Here is a 22,500-nt window from a genome sequence, read left to right on the forward strand (position 1 = left end):
CACACAGGCCAGAAATAACCTCCTCTCCTTTCCCCCTCTCCCTCTGTGCCTGTCCTCGATGTGCTGGTTGCTGAGGCGACCGGAGTGAGAGTTGCCCCAGTCAAGCCCGACTCTCCTCCCTGGTATCACAGAGCTGCTCCCCATCACTCCTCTTGGCCTCTCTTCTCGTTTCTTCTCTTCTCTTCTCTTCTCTTCTCTTCTCTTCTCTTCTCTTCCCTCCCCTTCCCTTCCCTTCCCTTCCCTTCTCTTTTCTCTTCTCTTCTCTTCTCCCCTCCTCTCCTCTCCTTTTCTCCCCTCTCCTCTTCTCTATTTCTCACATTTCTTATTTCTCCTCCTTTCTCCTTCTCTCTTTTCCTCCACTTGTTTCTGCTCTTCTTTCCCCCTATTCTTGTCTTCCTCCCCACTTTTCCCTGTCTCTCCTCACCTCAATTGTCCTCTTTTCTCTTCCTCTTTTCATCCTCTTTTCCTCCTTCTGTTTGTTTTCTTTCCTCATTCCTCCCTCTATTCCCCTCTCGTTCCCTCCATCTTAAAAGCCCCTGTGTTACGAGAGTGTTTTTCCTTTCATTTCTCCTCTCCTTTCCTCTCCTCTCTTCTTGTCCTCCTGTTGTGACTGATTGCCTGCAGAGCCTTGCATATCCCTATTCTCCTCTCTCTTTGCTGTTTTCTCTCTCTCTTGCTCTCTTTCTCTCTCGCTGTCAGTCTCTCGCCCTCCCTCCCTCCTTCTCCCTCTCTCTTTCTTTCTCTCTCTCTCTGGTGGTCAGTCCGGGGCCTGTCCATCAGGTTCAAGCCAAGGCTTTGTCAGAACATCAGGGCCAGCAGTCAAGGTTGGCCCTCAAGGGTGATCACAGGGACAGTCTCAGTGGGGAACAAGCACAAGGACAGGAGCTGTGTACACAAACAAACACACACACTCAAACTCACACACACACACACACACACACACACACACACCCACACACACACTCAAACTCACACACACACACACACACACACACACACACACACACACACACACACACACACACACACTCAAACTCACACACACACACACACACACACACACACACACACACACACACACACACACTCAAACTCACACACACACACACACACACACACACACACACACGCACACACACACACACACACACACACACTGTATGTACATACACTCAGACATGCATACATATATGTCCACACATACATTCTGACATTTATAGACACATACTCTTAGTTGTCAACCTATCCAAGTGGCTTCTCAGTAGATGAAAGAGAACAGGCACTTTAAGGGTCAAAGCATTGCGTTCGCAGACCTCATGTCTTGACGTCTCTCTGCGTTATCGCGTGTGTTAAATTTAGGCAGTGGGTGTCTGTTTTTGTGAACCTGACATGTGCTGGAGTGACACACACACCAAGCTGAGGCCGACACTCTCTCTCTTACACACACACTAACGCACGTACGCATGCACACACACACACACACACACACATACAAACACACACACACACACACACACACACACCCACACAGAAACACACACAGACACACACACACACACACACACACACACACACACACACACACACACACACACACACACACACATCGTAGTCTATTCACCATGTCACATCACAGCAACACTTGCTGCACAGTGAGAACTCAGCAGAACTGTGAGCCAGATCCTCAGCTTCAGCTTCTTTTCTGTACTTTAAGTTCTGTTTTTATTATGTTTTACTTTAAGTTCTTTGTGTTTGTGTGATATGTTTCACCTTAGTTTTGTTTGTATTATATTTATTTATAACAGGCCAAGTTCAAACAAAGCATGCAAGAAAAAACATTAATCCCAAGTGAGTTGAATTGCTGGCCAACTAGCTAGCCAATTAACCTATCCATGCCCTGCACGTCCAGACAGCATTGTTATATTGGACAAAAATGATTGCAGGTGTCATTACTGTCTATGAGTCAAGCCGGCTACCGCAAGAGGAAATTAGGTTGGTTTTGGAGAAGGTGTCTGTACGTGCTAGAAGGATCTCTTAATGACATGAAATTGCCGCCGTAAACCGCAGAGAAAAATGGAGGTCAAATGTTGGCCAGTAGTGGATTGAGGGTCAGCCAGGAGGATTGTGGGTACTACAGCAGACAGGGGGTCATGTCATCTAGAGCCGAAGCTGAAGTGGCAGCTGTGATCATGTGACTGCGGAACAGGAAGAGGTCAGCAGTGGTCTCAGGGTGATTACAGAGATCATCAGCGAGAAGGACCATGAGAGGAAATCAGAAAAGAAAAAAGAGGTGAAATTAGAGAGGGGGGGGGGGGGGGGGCAGTGACAGACAATTATAATATTTCAGCTATCAGGCATACAGAGACATAATTACAGTATTTGATGTCACCTTTAATCATATTACACCATACTGCTTAACATGAAGGCCATGGCCATAAAGCAAGAGGGAGACACAAGTCACCAGAAGGTGCGATCTGTATGCGACAGAGGATAAGATAGACAGATTGGAGTCACATGAGAGAAGATGGTGGCAGTGAGTGTGGGGGACGAGGGAAGGGCACACGCCGCTGGGTGCTCTGGACATAACTGTGTCAGCGCAGGGAGATGACAGCGTCTGGACCCAGAGGTGGAGAGAGGGATGTGGCGGAGGGAAAGATGGACTGATGAGAGGAGTGTGGGTGAAAAGGAGATGAGAGGCCGGGGTGTGACAGAGATGTGTGTGTGTGTGTGTGTGTGTTTGTGTATGGGTGTGTGTGTATATAGGTGTGTGTAAGGTTGTGTGTGGGTGTGTGGGTGTGTGTGTGTGGCAAGAGAAGTACAAAACTGTCATTGCGGTTTAGCTTTTCCTTAGTCATAGTTTTCTTCTGTCCAAATGATGGTGACCGATGGTGACTGACTGGGATTGGTAAATGACACTGTATAATTCAGCCATAAGATCTAGTTAAAGATGCATCATTATCAGCAGGGATACCCAGAGTTTTAAATGACATTTCATCCATCACTGTCCATCTATGCGTGTGTTGTTGTGGCCATCTCCACCTCATGGTTAAACTAATACAGATGGGTGTCCTCAGAAGGGCCTCTCAGGGTCATGCTCAGCCATCGTGCATGTATGTGCCATGGTTGGGATGACACGTGTGTGTGTGTGTGTGTGTGTGTGTGTGTGTGTGTCTGTGTGTGTGTGTGTGTCTGTGTGTCTGTGAGTCTGTGTGTGTGTGTGTCTGAGTGTGTGTGTGTGTGTGTGTGTGTGTGTGTGTGTGTGTGTGTGTGTGTGTGTGTGTGTGTGTGTGAGGACGTCTTGTTTGTACTCTGGACCTCACAGATGTGAGGGTGAGGATAATCATCGCTATTGTTATCGCCAATGACATCACTCCACCCGGCAACAGCATAAGGTCTGGCCGTGTGTTCAGCCATGTTCCTGCAGGAAGAGCTTATTGCGCAACGCCCCTCCTCTGGTGTTACGTTATTTATCATCCCCCTGCTCTCCCTCTCTCCCTCTCTCTCATTCCATCATTAGGGGACAAACCTGTGCGCCATGGCATATTAACTCCCCAGCTGATCAACTTGATGGAGATAAGCAGCTTTGGCTGGGAATGGTGTGCGCCTTGCAGTGAGAGAGAGAGAGAGCGAGAGAGTGAAAGAGAGAGAGAGAGAAAGAGAGAGAGAGAGAGAGAGTGAAAGAGAGAGTGAAAGAGAGAGAGTGAGAGTGAAAGAGAGAGTGAAAGAGAGTGTTTGAGCAGGAGAAAGTGGTCTTTGCTGAAGGTTAGGACGTGATGCTGTGGTTAGAAGTTCTATAATAGTGACCACAAAAACGTACTGCAAAACATGGTGCTCGAGGGGAAGAGAACCATTGGTTCACCACAGTGTAGAAGCAGGCTCAGGTTCCGCCCTGCATCATTTGGAACTTACTTGTCACTTTTCACTTTCATTTGTATGTCGTTCTGTTTCCCTGTCTTTGTGTGTGTGTGTGTGTGTGTGTGTGTGTGTGTGTGTGTGTGTGTGTGTGTGTGTGTGAGAGTCTGGGGTCCAGTTGGAGGAGGAATAGAGGCCTCCATCTGTGTTAAAGGCCATGAGAGCAGAATGGAGTGGAGGCCTTTAATGTGAGTAATGACTGTGATGTGTGATTTGGTGATGACGTTAGTGGTGTGTCAGAGAGAGGGAGGAAACAGACTTCAGATTACACACACTCACCTCCCTCCCTCTCAGACTTAAATAGCCTCTGACACTTCTGCACACACACACACACACACACACACACACACACACACACACATATATATACATACACAATCACTCTCTCTCACTCACACACACACACACACTTTAACACACACACAAACACTGTCTCTCTCTTACACACACACTGTCTCTGGCAAACACACACACACACAGCGCCACCTCCTTCACAGGGGCGCAGATGCTGCCATTACCCCAGAGATGGTTGCCACGCAGCCCAGGAAGTGGGAAGTGCTAATTAGGAGTGTTGGGGAAAGAACTGCATTATGGGAGAATGGGAGTTGGTTGAAGGATGGGATGGGGGGTGTCTCGGGACACTGAGTCAGGCGTGAAATAGTCCCTTCTCTCCTCACAGACCACACACACCTGTCAGAGAAGAGGCTTTTTTATGATACACTCGAGGCCATGGTATAGCCAGAATGATCTATATATGCTGTGGGCCTCAAGTGCGTTATTGCTTTTATAACATGTTTGTGCAACGAAGGCAATACAATGGTCTAATAGCTGGAAATCAGTAAATAACAATAGAAGTTATTATGCCACGGTATATACGTATATATATTAATATGTATGTGTGTGTGTATGAATTATTGTATTATAATGGAGAGTCCGACTCCACCTATTCCACTATGCTGTAGACCCACGGGTCTGTGTTCTCCACGGGTCTGTGTTCTCCACTCTTGCTTTGACAACACAAGGCAGTGAACATGCTCTGGACCCAGGGAGGGAAATATCTAAAGTTCCTACTAAGAGCACATATATATATATATATATATATATATATGTTCCAAGGGCGAAGCATAACTAACACAAAGTGAACCGGTGGATTCTTTGAAAGCTTTGAGATGAGCAGTGGGTTTATCACTCCACACTGTGTGTATATTTCTTTGCTTTGAAACTAATCTCTCCTTCAGGCTGTCCTTCATCCTTCATCTCCTGTCACTTTGTCTTTGGGATGAGACCTAGGAAGGCAGTGTGGGTATCTGTATGTTTGTGTATGGGAGTTTGTGTTTGTGTGTGTGTGTGTGTGTGTGTGTCTGTGTGTGTGTGTGTGTGTGTGTGTCTGTGTGTGTGTGTCTGTGTGTGTGTCTGTGTGTGTGTGTGTGTGTGTGTGTATCTGTGTGTGTGTGTGTGTGTCTGTGTGTGTGTCTGTGTGTGTGTGAGAGAGTGTTTGTGTGTGTGTGTGTGTGTGTGTGTGTGTGTGTGTGTGTGTGTGTGTGTATGAGAGTGTTTGTGTATGTTTGTGTATGTGTGTGTGTGTGATTGTGTGTGTGATTGTGTGTGTGTGTGTGTGTGTGTGTGTGTGTGTGTGTGTGTGTGTGTGTGTGTGTGTGTGTGTGTGTGTGTGTGTGTGTGTGTGTGTGTGTGTGTTTATCTCCTGCAGGTGCTCTCAGAGGTCATCTCTTGAGACTTAATTATACCTCTGCGGAAGAACTGCATGAAACACACACAGGGAGGAGAGAGAGAGAGAGACATGCAGAGAGACAAAGAGGGGGACACAGAAAGGGAGGAGAAAGAGAGAGAGACATGCAGAGAGACAAAGAGGGGGACACAGAAAGGGACAGAATGAGAAAAATGAAAAGAGGAAGACAATAACAGAGAGTGTGTGTGTGTGGGGGGGGGGCAGACGACGAGATGATGAGGGAGAAACATAGCATATAGTAAGTGAAGGGAGAAACATAGCATATAGTAAGTGAAGGGAGAAACATAGCATATAGTGAGTGAAGGGAGAAACATAGCATATAGTAAGTGAAGGGAGAAACATAGCATATAGTAAGTGAAGGGAGAAACATAGCATATAGTGAGTGAAGGGAGAAACATAGCATATAGTAAGTGAAGGGAGAAACATAGCATATAGTAAGTGAAGGGAGAAACATAGCATATAGTAAGTGAAGGGAGAAACATAGCATATAGTAAGTGAAGGGAGAAACATAGCATATAGTGAGTGAAAGAAAGAAATGAAGACATGGAGAAGGGGTTTGGCTAAAGAAAAGAGGGAGATAGGAGAGGTGTGAGAAAGACAGCAAGAGAGAGAGAGAGAGAGAGAGAGAGATAAAGGGAGAGTTCAGAGGGGATATAAGGAGGAAAAGGGGAAAACTTTGAAGGAAGCTGTCAGAAAGTTTTATAGACGAGGGAACATGCAGGGAATGAAGGAGCACACAAGGAGGGAGAGGGAGGGGCTGTGAGGGTAAGGGGAGGAGCTGATGGTGGAAGAGGAGGAGCTGAGGATGGAAGAAGAGGGGCTGATGCAGGGAGAGGGAGAGGTGAGGTAGGAAGGGGAGGAGCTGATGCAGGAAGGGGAGGAGATGAGGCAGGAATGGGAGGAGATGAGACAGGAAGGGGAGGAGCTGAGGCAGGAAGGGGAGGGGCTGAGGCAGGAAGGGGAGGAGATGAGACAGGAAGGGGAGGAGATGAGGCAGTCTTCGGTGTGGACGTCTCTGTACAGTAGGGGCCCTTATTTCACTCATGGGCAACAAGCAGCGGGCAAAGTCTCCCATACAGGAACTAAAGCTATTTTGTGGCGTGTGACAGCATTGCACTGACCCACCCATGTTTGCGATCAGGATCTTGCTCTCTTGACTTTGTGCGTTGCTCATTGATTTGCTCGTTGCCAAATGCCTGTCAATGAAATTAGGGCCCTTTGCATGTAACTTGTCTGTGTGTGTACTTGTTTCTTTGCACAATGAGGCAGTCTTGAGCCAGTGAGTAATACCGGCCGAGATGGTCATAAGACTGGGAACAGGAACTGGGGCGTCATCCAAGACGCGCACACACACACACACACACAGAGAGAGAGAGAGAGGGCCCTAATTTGAAAGGGCAACGAGCTGTGCCTTAGGCGGCGTGTGACGTAATGTTGTATAATGCGTAATGTGCGCAACTGGTGCAACATTAAAGGGATGAATCGATACAAATGAATTTACGTTATTTGCATGTAGGCCCTCATAGGTTGCTAGAGTAGAGTGAAGCCTATGTGGGACAGGAGAAACATATTACATATTCATTTGTGGGTGGGTCATCGAATTTGTGTCTTTTGAGAACAAGATCATACCAACAAGAATTCCCAAATGGCAAATAAACCAAGCTAAGATTCGAAGAGTATTAGGAAACCTTGGAAACTATGAGATGAGTGGTTTTGGATTCTACCTCGATTAATTCCCTTTTTGCACTTCCAAGTCCAACACACACCTGGTAACTAGGCCAGAGAGGAGGTGTGTGGCGTGAAAAATGAACGACAGGGAAGGAAATGTATGGTCTACCTCGGCTCATCTTTCTGAAATAAGTAGGTTGCATTCTAAATTTGCAATAACGTTTTATACAGAACATATAGGCTAATATGACATATATATATAACATATAGGCTAATAAGATAGATTTGATCAGAAGACGACATACAGGAAATGTATACTGAGCATCTGACCAGGCTTTCTGTTTCTGGTCTTCTGCATCATACAGACTTTGACTAATTAGTACTATATTCTACCTATATGATGATTGCTATTTTTGCACAATATAGAATTACATCGATTCTTGTTGTATTTTACGTAAAATCAGCTTGGTGCTACTACTTCAAGCAACAGTACTGAACTTGGACAGTCGTGCTGTGAAATGCCAACTTTCATGTTAGTTTCAGTTACCCGTGTTTGCAAAAAGCAACCCTAATGAACAGTGAAAACGAAACAAATATATAACTGAGATATTGTCCCCCTTCTTACTTAAGGGGTTATCTTCAGTGCCTCTTCACTGGGAGACGTTAGGCTATATTAGAACAGTAAATCGAAGAACTACGCATCAGTGGTCTAAACTGTACTGTGCTGTGAAACACAAAACTAAATACTACATTTGTGTCTCACTTTTTGTTGTGTGTTGCCAAAGACCACGATTAATGAGGAATAAAGAAAATTAGTTATTGCACAAGCACACACACACACTCGCTCTCTCCCTCTCTCTCTCTCTCACACACACACACACACACACACGTGGGACAGGCATGCGTGTGTTGAATTAGTGTAGAGATTAGTGTGGAGAAACGTGAAGAATGTAGAGAAGATTTATTTTTCCCTGCTAAGAGATTGTGCCTGACTTGTGTGTGTGTTTCCTTTCTCCAAAGTGGATTAATAACACTCCCTCCAGAGCACTCGAGCATGGAGAAATCAGACAGCACACACACACACACACACACACACACACACACACACACACACACACACAATGTGCCAGGCCTTTCGTCTCTGACTGGGCCACTGTGTATTCCCACAGTGAACGAGCAAGTAACCCAAACACACTCAACCACAGACACACACACACCATCACCACCACCACTCAAACACACATAAACAAACACACACAAACTTGTCATACACAGAGGCACTGCTTTGTCTTTGATCATCACCTCCGTGTATTCACCCAGTAAGAATACAAAAACATAAACACACACACACACACACACACACACACACACACACACACACACACACACACACACACACACACACACACACACACACACACACACACACACACACACACATACACATACACACAACATGCAAACGTTCCAGACACCCACAGGCACACACTCTAATGGTGTCTGTGCAAGCGGTTTTTATGTGCTTTGACACAGAGTCCCTTGGGGGGGGGTTGGGGTGAGGGTGGAAGCAGATGGGTGGGATAGGGGCCAGCCTGGCTAGCCGGAGCCTGCTGCTTCTGCTGCTGTTACTGCTACTACTACTGCTGTTACTGCTGCCACTGCTACTGCTGCTACCGCTGTTACTGCTGTTACCGCTGTTACTGCTGCTACTGCTACTGTGGCTGATGTGATTTGCTCACCACAGGAGGCGAGCGGAGCAGCGTGGCGTTGGCCTCAGCGCCATAGTGGCGACACAGAAGAGCTAACTGAGTGTGGCAGTAGCCCACACCCACACACACACACTCTCTCTCTCACACACACACACACACGCACACACCATACACACTTATACACATACACTCTATCTCACACACACATTTTCTCTCTCTCTCCCTCTCCCTCTCTCTCTCTCACACACACACACACCCACACACACTCATACACACACACATGGCTTAGTGTGCTGGGTTGCTGCTTTCATAGAGGTCCATGCTCCCCGCACAGCAAATGGCCCATAATTCTTTGTAATGGTGACACTGGAGGCATATGTTCAGTTTGTGTTACTGCAGTGCAGCACAATAGAGAACATGACAGGAGAGAGAAGGAGAGAAGGAGAGAAAGAGAGAGAAAGGGAGAGGAAGAGAGTGAGAGAGAGAGGAGGAGTGAGAGAAGGAGAGACACAGAATGAGAGAGAGAGGAAGAGAGAGAGAGAGAGAGAGAGAGAGAGAGAATGAGTTGGTGGTGGAGTATGCAGTGGGCCAGAAGGAAGTATACAGCATGGAGGGCAGATGGATGAGAGAAGGATAGAGAGAGAGAGAGAGACAGAGAGAAAGTAAAGTATGGTGTGGTGTGTAGAAGGAGAGAAGGAAGGATAGAGCTTGAAGAGCAGATGGATGAGGAAAGGCAGAGGCATAAAGATAGAGAGAGGAAGGGCAGAAACAAAAAGCAGAAGATGAGAAGAGTGGTGTACCTGAGAAAGAGAGCGACAGAGAGAACCAGACGGAGAGATAAAAGAGAATTATGGGGTGTGTAGAGGGAAAAGAGAGCGCAAGGAGGAATGAAGATGAAGATGGGTGTGTGTGTGTGTGTGTGTTTGTGTGTGTGGGTGAGAGAGAAAATGAGGGTGAAAGAAAAAGTATGGAATGAAGGGGTATGTGAAAGGCAAGCGGCATGCAGATGCATACACTTGGTGGAAGGATGTGGATGAGGATGAAGATGAGGATGAGGAGGAATCGAGAAGGCGGGGTGCCTGAGAGAGACGGAGCTTGTGAGTTCAACAGTGCGCCCCAGTTCTGTCAGTGCTGTTTCCATGGTAATGAATAATGCAGCGTGGCTGTGAGGGGGGGGGGGGGTGGTAATATCTGTGTTTACAGGGGGAGCAGACCACATGGGGAGCATTTCCTGTACCCCACCCCACCCCTCCCTCAAAAAAAAGACATCCACAGCCTTTGATAGTAGAGTGCAGAGAAAATCAGGTCAGAACCACAGGCTTGGCTCTCCTCCTCCAGAAAACTTTGGACCACCTGAAGCTCTGGTGCATCAGTGGTACACCCCCCAACACACACACACTTACTCTCTCACACACTCATATCAAACACAAATACACACACTGGCTCTTGCACACACTTACCCAGACTCACACACACACATCCCACTATCAGGACACCTGGGGCTTCCCTCTCAGCGAGTGGCCAGATCAGTCACCAGTTCAAAGGCAGCTCTCTCTCTGTGCCCTGTGTGGCATCGGGTACGAGAGGCCTGTAGGGAGAGGGGCATAGGGGCAAGATGGAGGGGGTGGCAGAGGTGGGACGTTCAGTAGGCCAGTGTGTGTACGAGGCAGGTGTGGTCAGTTTTGAGTTTGTGGACAGCTGAGGGAGGGATAGGGGTGTGGGTGTGACCGGAGGGTTGGGTTTGGGGCGGCGGGGGCGGCGGGGGGGGGGGGGGGATTGTTTGCATGACTCCAGGGTAGTTGAGCCCTCTCCTCTCGGGGGATGAGGTGACTGGGTCACACCTGTCGGGGGAGCTTTGAAACGGATGCCTCACCCGCTCTCACTCCAGATATCTCATAACCCTCTCTCCCAAACACACACACACACACACACACACACACACACACACACACACACACACACACACACACACACACACACACATCCTCTTATAGGGACCCACAGTGATACACCCACACATTGAATGGGCGGTGCCGTATCACACAAAATGTCTCACTCCCCCAAACAAACAGCTCCTGCTGCAGTAGCCCTGTCACCAGCCGGTCGTCTGCTCATCTTTACGAGCAGAAAGAAAAGGACTGAACAAATCATACCGACAGCAGCGCTGGGAAGCCACCTCAGCCACCCTAAGGGACGTAGTCTTGTCTGCTTTTGCCTCGGGTGTGTGTGTGTGTGTGTGTGTGTGTGTGTGTGTGTGTGTGTGTGTGTGTGTGTGTGTGTGTGTGTGTGTGTGTGTGTGTGTGTGTGTGTGTGTGTGTGTGTGTTTTTGTATTCTTACTGGGTGGATACACAGAGGTGATGATCAAAGACAAAGTAGTGTGTCCGTGAATGTTTGTGTGTGGGTGTGTGTATGTGTGTTTGGACAGAGCACTAGAAAGCACTTCAGAAAGCAAAACAAGCCTGGACTGACACATCAAGAGATGTGGAAGTATGCACACACACAAACACACACACACAGAGAGAGAGAGAGAGAGAGAGAGAGAGAGAGAGAGAGTGTGTGTGTGTGTGTGTGGGAGTGTAGTAGCTGACCTTATAGTTTTCTCTGTGAAGACTGAACATGAGCCCCCCAGGCAGATTCTCTCTCTCTCAGTCTCTCTCTCTCCCTCTCTCTCTCTCTCTGTGCCATTCTCTTTTCTCTGTCTGTCTATCCATTTCTGTCTCTCCTTATCCTTCTCCGTTTCTCTCTTTCCCTCTCTCCTTTGCTCACACTTTCTCTCTCTCTGTCTCTCTCTCTCTCTCTCTCTCTCTCTCCACTCCCCCTCTCACTCTCTCTCTCTCCCTCTCTCTTTCTTTCCTTCTGTCAGTCCCTCTCTCCCTCCCTCTGTCTTTCAGAGATAATCTTCCGCTGACACGGCAGAGCTGCAATCACGTTCTCTCCCTCTCTCCTTTCCTACCTCCCTGTGTCACACACACACACACACGCACTCACACACACACACACACACACACACACACACACACGCACTCACACACACACACACACACACACACACACACACACACACACACACACAGCTGCTGTCAGCTCAGGGATCTGGTGTAAGATACTGCACCACAGCTCTGACACGACAGGATGCTCTTTATGTACTGCGGACCCAGCTGGTCTTGCTGCCAGTGAAAGACTTGGACAGGGAGTAGATTCTCATTTGCTCTCAGTACCTCAGTAGCCTGCTTCGAATCATGACAGAAAGACATGCATGCTAAGTGCTTTACAGAAGCTTTCATGTTTCATGTCATTTTTGACTTCAGGAACATTAACTTATGGTGTGCGTTTGAATGTATGTGTGGGTATATTTGTTTTTGTGTGTGTGTGTGTGTATGTATGTATCTTAGCTATTATACAAGTATGGAAACTGTGATGTATATGCATAAGTGGTCACTTTTATGTGCTTACTCATATAAATAATGTATTGGTGCAAGTCAGTGGGCCACGCAAGTCTGTCAGCTTGTCATTGACTCATTGCATTTAAATGTGTGTGTGTGTGTGTGTGTGTGTGTGTGTGTGTGTGTGTGTGTGTGTGTGTGTGTGTGTGTGTTTCAGAGTGAGGAACACTGATCTTCCAGTGAAGGTGTCTCAGAGGGGTCTAAGTGTGTACATGAGCGGCAAGCAGAAGAACATCACCATAGAGACCAAGCCAGGCCAGGTCACCGCGGACTTCCGCAAGAGCCGTGGAGGCTTCACCTTACTGCTGCCCGCTCAATGACCCTGATTATCAACACACACACACACACACACACACACACACACACACACACACACACACACACACACACACACAGAGTAACAAACAACTCTACTCTCAGGAACTGTGTAATCAGTAATTTAAAATTTGATTAGTTGACAAAGTATTAGAAAAGGACATATATTTTGTACAGTCATGATTTTACACATTGTTGTCAATGCATAAATCACCTTTAGACCAAGTTAGCTTACTTATTTCCTTTTTTAAAAGAGATCTGATGTTATAAGTCTTTTAAACTTGATGTTATCAGTCTTTTAAACTTGAAACTTGTTTTTTACTTGCTACTGTATGTTATGATAAGAAAGAAAAGAATATATAGTTCATTGTCATTGATCTTTGAAAGAAACGATGGACCATGCACATTACCATAGTCTATGTGGTCTAGATGATCAATTGGTTATGTCTGTAAGATCAATTGGTTATGTCTGTAAGATAATATGCAGTATTTCAGTCACAGCTTTATCGCAGGTGGCAGCCAACTCTGGACTCAGCCTGGCCTGGATTGACATCAGCTGCATTTCATTCCAGCGCATTTATTTACAAGTCACTTTAATAAAAAACATTGATGGCTCAGGTGTGTGTGTATGATACGGAGTGTGTGTGTGTGTGTGTGTTCATATATTCTGTTCTTCCTACTGGTGGCAATCACAAGACAAAAAGAGCGAGAGAGAGAGAGAGAGAGAGAGAGAGAGAGAGATTAATAATGTGAGGGCAGAATGTCAAGAATGAATATCTGTGTCTGTACACACATTTGAAAGCTTATGCATATGTTTCTTCTTTGCTCTGATGGGTGTCAGTAGAGAAAGTCAAAGTCAGAGAGAGAGATAGAGGAAGAAAAAGAAAGAGAGAGAGAAAGCAAAAGTGAGAATATGAGTTGTTTCCATTTTGGTCTTAGTGCTGATGGCAGTCAGTAAAGAGAGAGAAGATGAGTGTGTGTTTGTGTGTGCATGTGCATGCTTGCTTGCTTATTTTCGTGTGTGTGTGTGTGTGTGTGTGTGTGTGTGTGTGTGTGTGTGTGTGTGTGTGTGTGTGTGTGTGTGTGTGTGTGTGTGTGTGTGTGTGTGTGTGTGTGTGTGTGTTTCCACTCTGCTCTGAGTGCTGATGGGGTTTTGTTCAGACAGGCTGTCCTCAGTATGACATGGCTTTCTCTGGGACCTGACATCCCCCCTGCTGGGAGTCCCCTGTCTTTGCCTCATCTGATCTGACAACTGTGTGTGTGTGTGTGTGTGTGTGTGTGTGTGTGTGTGTGTGTGTGTGTGTGTGTGTGTGTGTGTGTGTGTGTGTGTGTGTGTGTGTGTGTGTGTGTGTGTGTGTGTGTGTGTGTGCGTGCGTGTGTGTGAGTGCGTTGTGTGTGAGTGTAGCTGTAGGTGTGTGAGAGTGTTTGTATCTGTGCACACATGCACTTATCCGTTTGGGGGCTGCAAACATAAAATAATAATATGAAATAAGAGGCCTAAAACATGTCATGAAAGTATAGTCCAAGACCAAGTGTTAATAACAAAAACAAAATGGGCTCCTATAATGCATTTTAAGTCTATTGGTGAAGTTGTGTCTTATATCATGTGGATGAATACACAATACACAGTGTGCGCGCGCACACCCACACCCCCACACACACAATACACACACACACACACAGAAGTACACTTTTGCTGCTTCACTGCTTTTTCTATCTGTGCTGTCCTCATTTTGTCAGTTTGCCTATGTGGCTTTTAATGTGTTGGCAGTTAGCACACCTGTGTGTGTGTGGGTGTGAGTGTGTGTGTGCGCACTGTGTATATGTGTGTGCCACTCTCCTGTAGGCGTGTGTGTTTGTATGAGTGTGAGTGCATTACTTGACTGTAGCATTGTGTGTGATTGTGCATGTATTTACAACATACAACACACGTATGTATGTGTGTGTGTGTGTGTGTGTGTTTGTTACTTGTCTTTAAGCATGGGCTTGTGCTTCCTGCCAATGTGTCATGCCAGCTTACAGGTGTGAGAGTACTTCCCTCTTCTCTTAAGCCTCTCCTGATTAAGCCGTATGCATATAATGCATCTGATAATACCGCTAATACCCCTACTACTAATAATAGATATAATCGCCAACATTATCATAATCATCATCATCTATCATCCAGCAATCTAACCTTTACAGTAAGGACCCAAGGACCCCTCAGCACCACAGGGCTACTGACATAGCAATAATGAACACACGACCAGGAGAGATGAAACCTAAAACCAAACGGACTAAACGATGACAGTAGAAGAAAGAGGGAAAGCAGGAGCACGTGCTGGAAAGAACATCCACCTCTTTTTTTCTTTTAATGAAAGCTCCGGATGACCTCTTGACCCAGCAAGCACCAAGAGAGCCCCACACACGGCCATTAGTGCCCAGAAAAGCAGCTTGTCTCCTCCACGGCCGCTGCTCTTCATCCAGGGTTAACAAACCCCGAGTGAACCTGCCAGGCCAGAACACCAACCACCCTCGGTCCAATTAGACTAGTCAAATTGAGTTTCTTCACAAACAAATTTCATTTGAATCCCAAGCAAACACAAGGGACCTGGTTGTGGTTTGCGAGAGTTGGGATAGATAGCAAAAAATAGATAGCAAAAATCTAGACTCACAAGACAGCACAGTCATAACTATCAGAGCAAAAAGTGTGGGCTTTTTGTACTCAGAGTAACTGTTCTTGCTCGCCTGAGTTGACCTACATTTAAAATGACGAGTCAATTCAGGACATGAGCTCCTCTCTCAGTGAAAGCCAGCTCGAGGAATGCAGGCTATACACAGTGGACATGACTGTGACATTGTCTAGGTCTTGACTGGACTGACCTGAGTGGCATTTGCTGTACCGCTACCAGACCAGAGCCTCTGCAGGAGGTACCGTGTGGGTCATGTGCTCCTGCTCTTTTCACAGTGGTCAGTGTTTCATCTGGAACTCTGGCCTCCTTCCGGGGTTTTCCCTTGTCTACCCGACCCCCCCCCCCCCCCCCCCCCCAGATGCCCTCCCCCGACATCAGACAGATTCCTATGAGATTCTCCCGGCTAATCTCAGCCTCTCCTGCTGGGACAGACAGCTGCTCCTCGGCTCTTCCTCCGTCCAATCTGTGCATCCACTGGGACTGATCCTCCAATCACATGGCTCTCACATGGCCTGGCATGGTGACAAGCCTTCCCTCACCTCCCTGGGACAGGGGACTTCTAGAATGTTGTTGTTTTGAACACGTCCAAGGCACTCAATCATGTGTCTGAGCTGAGGGACATCAGACAGGAATCCTTCAGCCACACATCACATTTTTTGAAACGGCTTCACCAATCATCGGCCTTGCTTGCGTTACATTTTCCAAACAGTCACTCACCCTTATCACATGCCAAAAATCAGCCATTGGTCTCAGTGACAGTTCATCCAATCACCCGCTGATCTTAGTGATAACTCATCCAATCAGATCCATCCTGGCAGTAATAGGAATATGTGACACCCGGCCCCATAACAGGTTTTTTGTTCCTCTGGTTGTCTGGCCTGTGGAGGTTTTCACAGCTGCAGGCTTGGATGTACTTATAACTGCAGTGGTGGTTCACATGGTTTCATATTTACCTTAAATTTTGTCAAATATTTAAAAATACTAGTTGTCCTTGTCTGTGTACTGTATCCAGTCTGTGCGTGTGCGTGTGCGTGTGCGAGTGCGTGTGTGTGTGCGTGTGCGTGCGAGTGTGTGTGCGTGCGAGTGTGTGTGCGTGTGCGTGAGTGTGTGCACTTCACTCACAGTCCAAACAAGTTCATGACCATGGACTTCTCTCCACAGGCCGAACTGTATCCACAGGGACTGGCTGGTCCCTCAATCCAGATTGTGTAAATTTGTCTCACTTGCAGCTTACTGAAGGCATGGGCCAAGATGGGATTGATTTGTTGTGATTTCAACTGTGTGCGTAATTGAGAAATAATCTGATGTTTTTATTGGGAAATTGAGAGTAGATTAAGGGCCTGGACAGAAGATCTTATCAAAGTTTGGCACCGCGGGCAATTATCCTACTGTGGATTGCCTTGTAGAGCTGGTTAGAGCCAGCTACTGAGTGATGTGGCTCCTCGTAGTGTCTCTAAACCCTGTCAGAGTAGTGTTTATCGAACACCACTGGGCCTCTCTCGTCTATGCAGCGGACTGAAAGCGGATCACGCACAACAGATTATAGAATGAATGCATATTTGTGTGTGTGTGTGTGTGTGTGTGTGTGTGTTGTGTGTGTAAGAGAAAAAGGGGGGCAGAGAGGAAGAGAGAGAGAGTGTGTGTGCTTGTGTGTGTGTGTGAGTGTGGAAGAGAGAGGGGGAGTGAGAGAAAGATAGAGAGTGTGTATGTGTGGAATACACAAGAGACTGAGATTTCTCATATGGCTGCCCGAAGGTTTTGAATCAGCTGATCAGGAGATTTCTCAACAGATTGACAGACGTCCACAGTAGCATTTCAACTGTGTGTGTGTGTGTGTGTGTGTGTGTGCGCATATCTTTGGACGCGTTTGCAGACTGATTTATTTCCTGATTCAAGTTCCCCACTTGTGCAACCTCCTTGGTGCTGAACTGTCACCCTGACCCCAACCCCCCCCCCACACACACACACACACTGTGGGACACGGCTTAAACCATCTGCTCTCACAGTTGGGAGTTTACTGTAGTCAGATATATCTTCCCTGTCATCTGTGGTCTGTTTCTCTACTGTGTGTGTGTGTGTGTGTGTGTGTGTGTGTGTGTGCGCGCTGTGCCCCTCTGCACTGCGTGAACCATCAAAAGCACATTCGGTCGTGTGGCCAAAGCTAAAACACGACAAGCGTGTCAAAATGTACATGACATTTCTCTGAGGCTTTTTGGCATCCCCATTGCGAGCTGTAATTGGCATGCAAAGTTCAGGAAGATAACAGGTAATGAGTTTACGTCAAGTGCAAAAAAGCACAAAGAAGACTTACGTCCTACGAGTTGTGCGTCGATACAGACATTGATGTATACGTACATGTATCATGATTCAGCCTCAAAGGCAATTTGCTTTAAGAATTGACTGACGTTTGCCTGAAACATCCTGGGTTTCAAGACACCTCTTGTACAGTGCCTTACATAAGTATTCACCCCCTTGGATGTTTTACCCTTTTTTTGCCTTTATAAATCAATCATGGTCAATATAAGTTGGCTTTTTTGACAAAAACTTTCTTCCACTTGACCATGGAGTCGCCCACATGCCTTTTGGCGAACTCTAGTTGATATTTATAATATGTGTTTTCTTCAACAGTGGCTCTCTTCCATAAAGCTTTGATTGGTGAAGAACCCGGGCAACAGTTGTTGTATGCAGTCTCTCCCATCTCAGATGTTGAAGCTTGTAACTCCGTCATAGTCATAGGTGTCTTGGTGGCCTCTCTCACTAGTCTCCTTCTTGCACGGTCACTCAGTTTGTGAGGACGGCCTGCTCTAAGCAGATTTACACATGTGCCATATTCCATTTCCTGATGATGGATTTAACAGAATTCCAGGGGATGTTTAGTGCCTTGGACATTTTCTTTTATCCTTCCCCTGACTTCTACTTTTCAATAACCATTTCTCTGAGTTGCTTGGAGTGATCTTTGGTCTTCATGGTGTAACGGTAGCCAGGAATACTGATAACTGAATACTTACCAGTGAATGGACCTTCCAGACACAGGTGTCGTTATACTACAATCACTTGAGACACATTCACTGCACACTAATCCCCATTTCACTAATTGTGAGACAACGCACCATTTGGCTGGACCTCTGTTGAATTAGGTAAGTCACTTTAAAGGGGGTGAATACTTATGCAATCACTTATTTTACATTACATATTTGTATTTAATTGGCATTAATGTGTGGAAATCTGTTTTCACTTTGAAATTAAAAAGGGCCTTTTTGTTAAAAAAATTGTCAAATAAGCCAACTCATATTGACCATGATTGATTTATAAAAGCAATAAAAGGGTAACATATCCAAGGGGGTGAATACTTATGCAAGGCACTGTATGTCACTGGATCATCTTTTGTCGCTGCATTACATACAAACATACAAACATGTATTTGTGAAATTAAAATGGCTCAGGGTTAAACACAAGTCCCCATTCAGCCTTCACAGACAGATTTAACAGGCCTCTGTCTCACCTCTGAATTCTCACAGATGTCTAATGGCCACTCTAGAGGTCGTTCATGTTTAATTCCCCTCTGAAGATTTATCAGTGGGTTGCACCAGGGATATTAAACTGGTAAACTTCTTGAGCACAGTTCCACAATAGTAGACATCTTTAACGCTCATCTCAGAGTGATTTGTGTCCCTTTCGCCTACGGGGTGTTTGCCAGGCATCTGCACAGCGGTCTCACTTCTTTATCCCCCCCCCCCCCCCCCCGCCCCCTCCCTCTTCATTTCTGAGAAAGAAGCTGGGTGAATCTGTCGGGCGGTGTGACCCTGGTCACCTCTCTGTCCCACAAACATATGGACCTCCATTGCTTTATGTCAGATTAGGGCAGTATGTCCAAATTGACCTTGACTGACCATTTTGTTAAAGAAAAAAAGTTAACTCCTCTCTTTAAGATGCCACTGAGGCCTGTATCACAGTGATATTACTTTCACATTAAAAAAAAGGTGTTTAAAGCCTGTTTCAGTTTCAAAGCAACACCTCTGTTACTTACCAGCCAGGTCTGCTGCATTTGATGAAGTGTGTGTGAAACTTGTCAAAGTGAAACTTGTGTTGTTTTTCAATTCACCTCTCACTGATGGGAACTGAATGGAGAACCGGTTAATGGTGACCTGCAAGCTGGATTATAGAATGCTCTCTCTCTCCCTCTCTCTTTCTATCTCTCTCTCTCTCTCAAACGCACACACACACACACACACTCACAGTGGCGGCATGGAGAGATAATTACACACATGAAAGACATGACATTTACATAATAAATAAGACAGATTCAAATATTTTCAAACTGACACAAACACACACAGATCACACACACACACACACACACACACACACACACACACAGATCACACACACGCCACACGCTAGGGCTGAAAAACAGACACACATGGGACCAGGGAGAAATGATTACAGACATGAAAGAAATCACATTTACATCAAAAATAGGATCCAAGCATACATTTTCACACACACACACACACACACACACACCCACACCCACACACACACACACACACATTCACTCACACACTTCAGTGACTCCTTAGTTTAATACACTTCATTAGCACCAGCAGTGCCTGACACACACACACACACACACACACACACACACACACACAGACACACACACACACACAATCACACATACACACACACACACTTAATGACAAACACCCCTGTGTCATTTTGTGACTCCCTGGTTTAAGACACTCATCAATAGCCCCATCAGTAGCTCTCACACACACACACACACACACACACAGACACACACACACGCACACACATTGAGGGAGTGAGGGGGTGCTGAGCCCCTCTGCAGACGTGCTCTGATTGAAAGCAGCTCCCAACTAAAGGCCATCTGTGGAGGCAGGGGGGTGCATGTGGCTGCTGTATATCATCTGCAGGAGGGAACACAATGGCCAAGTGTAAACCTCCAACACCCAAATAGTGGTGGTTGTGTGTGTAGGTTTGAGAGTAAAGAGAGGGGACTTTTGTGAGGGAGATAGGAAGGAATGAGTTTGTGTGTTGGTATGTGAGGGAGCATGAGAAGAAATGAAGGAACAACCTGAGAGACTCAAACTGGTTCACATTCCAATACTTTATTAAATATTCAACATCATCATCATTGTAATGAAAAAAAAGAAATGAAAAAATGCATTGTAACATACAACAGTCACTTTTTCCTCTTTACATTTTGTTTTCTCGCCACAAGCGATCCCTCCCCTCTCTCCCTCCCTCCCTCCATCCCATAACAACAGTGTCAGACATACAGTAGCTAGCTACTTACACTCACAAAAAAAAGTGGCTTCACAAAAGTCACTCCAGGATGCACTGGTTTACTGTACAGAGCAAATGTAAGGGGTCTTGGTAACCGTGGGAACCGTTGGGTTGTGTGGGCCGTGGTGTGCAGAGGTGGTGAGGTTCAGTGTGTGGGAGAAGCCTGTTTAGTCTCAAAGTCTGAGAGACCGGTTCACTGTAAAAAACCTCCTCCTCTCTCCATCCCGGTCTCTGCTGCAGACATGATGGCTGGGCTCTCTGTGATGGGGAGAGAGGGGGAAAGTCCTGAGCCAGGCCTGGAGCAGATATTGCATCATCGATGATGATGGCGTTCTGCACAAGTGAATCGACACAGTTCCCAGACACACAAAGTGTCTTCAGCTGAGTCATTCGAATCTTTTGTCATCCAGTGTAATAGCGTCCTCTCAGGTTACAATAACATCCACGTCTACAACGGTCCAGTTGATAAGGGTCGACACTGACCCCATCTGTTTTCTTGTCTTTTCTGATCATATGTTGATTCTGATCATGTCTGAGCAAGTGCACTGTGACTTTAGTTCACTTTTGACCCATTGTGACACATTGTGTCCGTTTCTGTGCTGCAGAGCTGAGTTTGCCACCGTTTCAACACTCTGAAAGAGGAAGTGAAACAGGCGACTGGTGTCTCAGATGTACTTCACAGCTTCACTCTCACCCCCATACACACACACACACACACACACACACACACACACACACGTCCATCTCTGAATGCAGTGCATCTCAATGATACAGCTTCTGCAGCTCTGAGAAGTGCTGAGGACAGTTTGTGTCTCTTGTAATCAAAGAAGCACCACGTAAAAAAAAAAAAGAAAAATGCCTGTTCACATGCTCCGAGATTTCCAAGTACAGTAGGTCATTCATGAGAAAGATCGAACGCGATGACCTGAATCCAGAGGCTCATCTTCAACGACCACAACAGTCACAGGAGCCATGTTATTTAACAGTCAGAGTGATTAGTCAATACACTAACGCTGTTCAACATCAACTCCCTTAGTGGCGTGCACCAATGGGACTTTAACTTAACTTAATAAAAAAGAAAATACAATTCATGTTCACTTTACATTAATAAAAATCACAAAAACAAATAACCAAAAAAAAAAGAAAACAAGAAAGAAAAACAATGACACATATGCGAGAAACAAAACCCACAGACCAGCATGCACACCATCACTGTAGCAATGCATGGACTACTTTATTCTTCTTCATTTTCTTACACAGCAACATATTTACACTGCAGGTTTTTTTGTCTTTTTATCATAATATCTAACTTACTTCTCCTAGTGCCCGATCTACACAGGCTCTAGATGCTGCGGTGGGCATAAAACTCTACATGTCCATAGCAGCAATCAAACGATGAGGAAACGAGTTTCCACTCACTCACAGAGTAAGGGCAACCAGCCGGACAGAGCAATGCACATCTGCTGAGCCGACCCTGAGCGTGACAAGAAGGCCTGTGCGGAGTGGACCGTCCTTCACTCAGCACTACAGGCACAGAACCTCCATCCCACTCTCCAAAGACTCCCCACAGACTTAAACGAGTTCAAGTTGCCGTTTGTGTTCTTTTTGGATGGAAAGTTGACCTCAGCGATTAGGGGGTCCTTTCTTTGTTTGTGTGTGTTTTTTGAAGTTACAGTACATTTTTTGACACAGACCAGAGCGAACTTCTCGCCAGCGTGTTAAG

At 46.1% G+C, this 22,500-nt stretch overlaps 1 protein-coding gene across 1 annotated transcript in view; it reads left to right on the plus strand.

Moving 5' to 3' along the window:
* myo1g (myosin IG) overlaps window positions 1-13,410 on the plus strand; it is a 51,781-nt gene extending 38,371 nt beyond the window's left edge. The window contains 1 exon segment of the mRNA XM_042710622.1: window positions 12,638-13,410. Within this exon segment, the coding sequence (XP_042566556.1) occupies window positions 12,638-12,800 (163 nt within the window). The 3' untranslated portion in view covers window positions 12,801-13,410.
* Window positions 13,411-22,500: the final 9,090 nt, after the last annotated feature.

The sequence above is a fragment of the Clupea harengus genome, chromosome 19 (assembly GCF_900700415.2).
Source record: "Clupea harengus chromosome 19, Ch_v2.0.2, whole genome shotgun sequence".
In the NCBI taxonomy this organism is placed as follows: Eukaryota; Metazoa; Chordata; class Actinopteri; order Clupeiformes; family Clupeidae; genus Clupea; species Clupea harengus.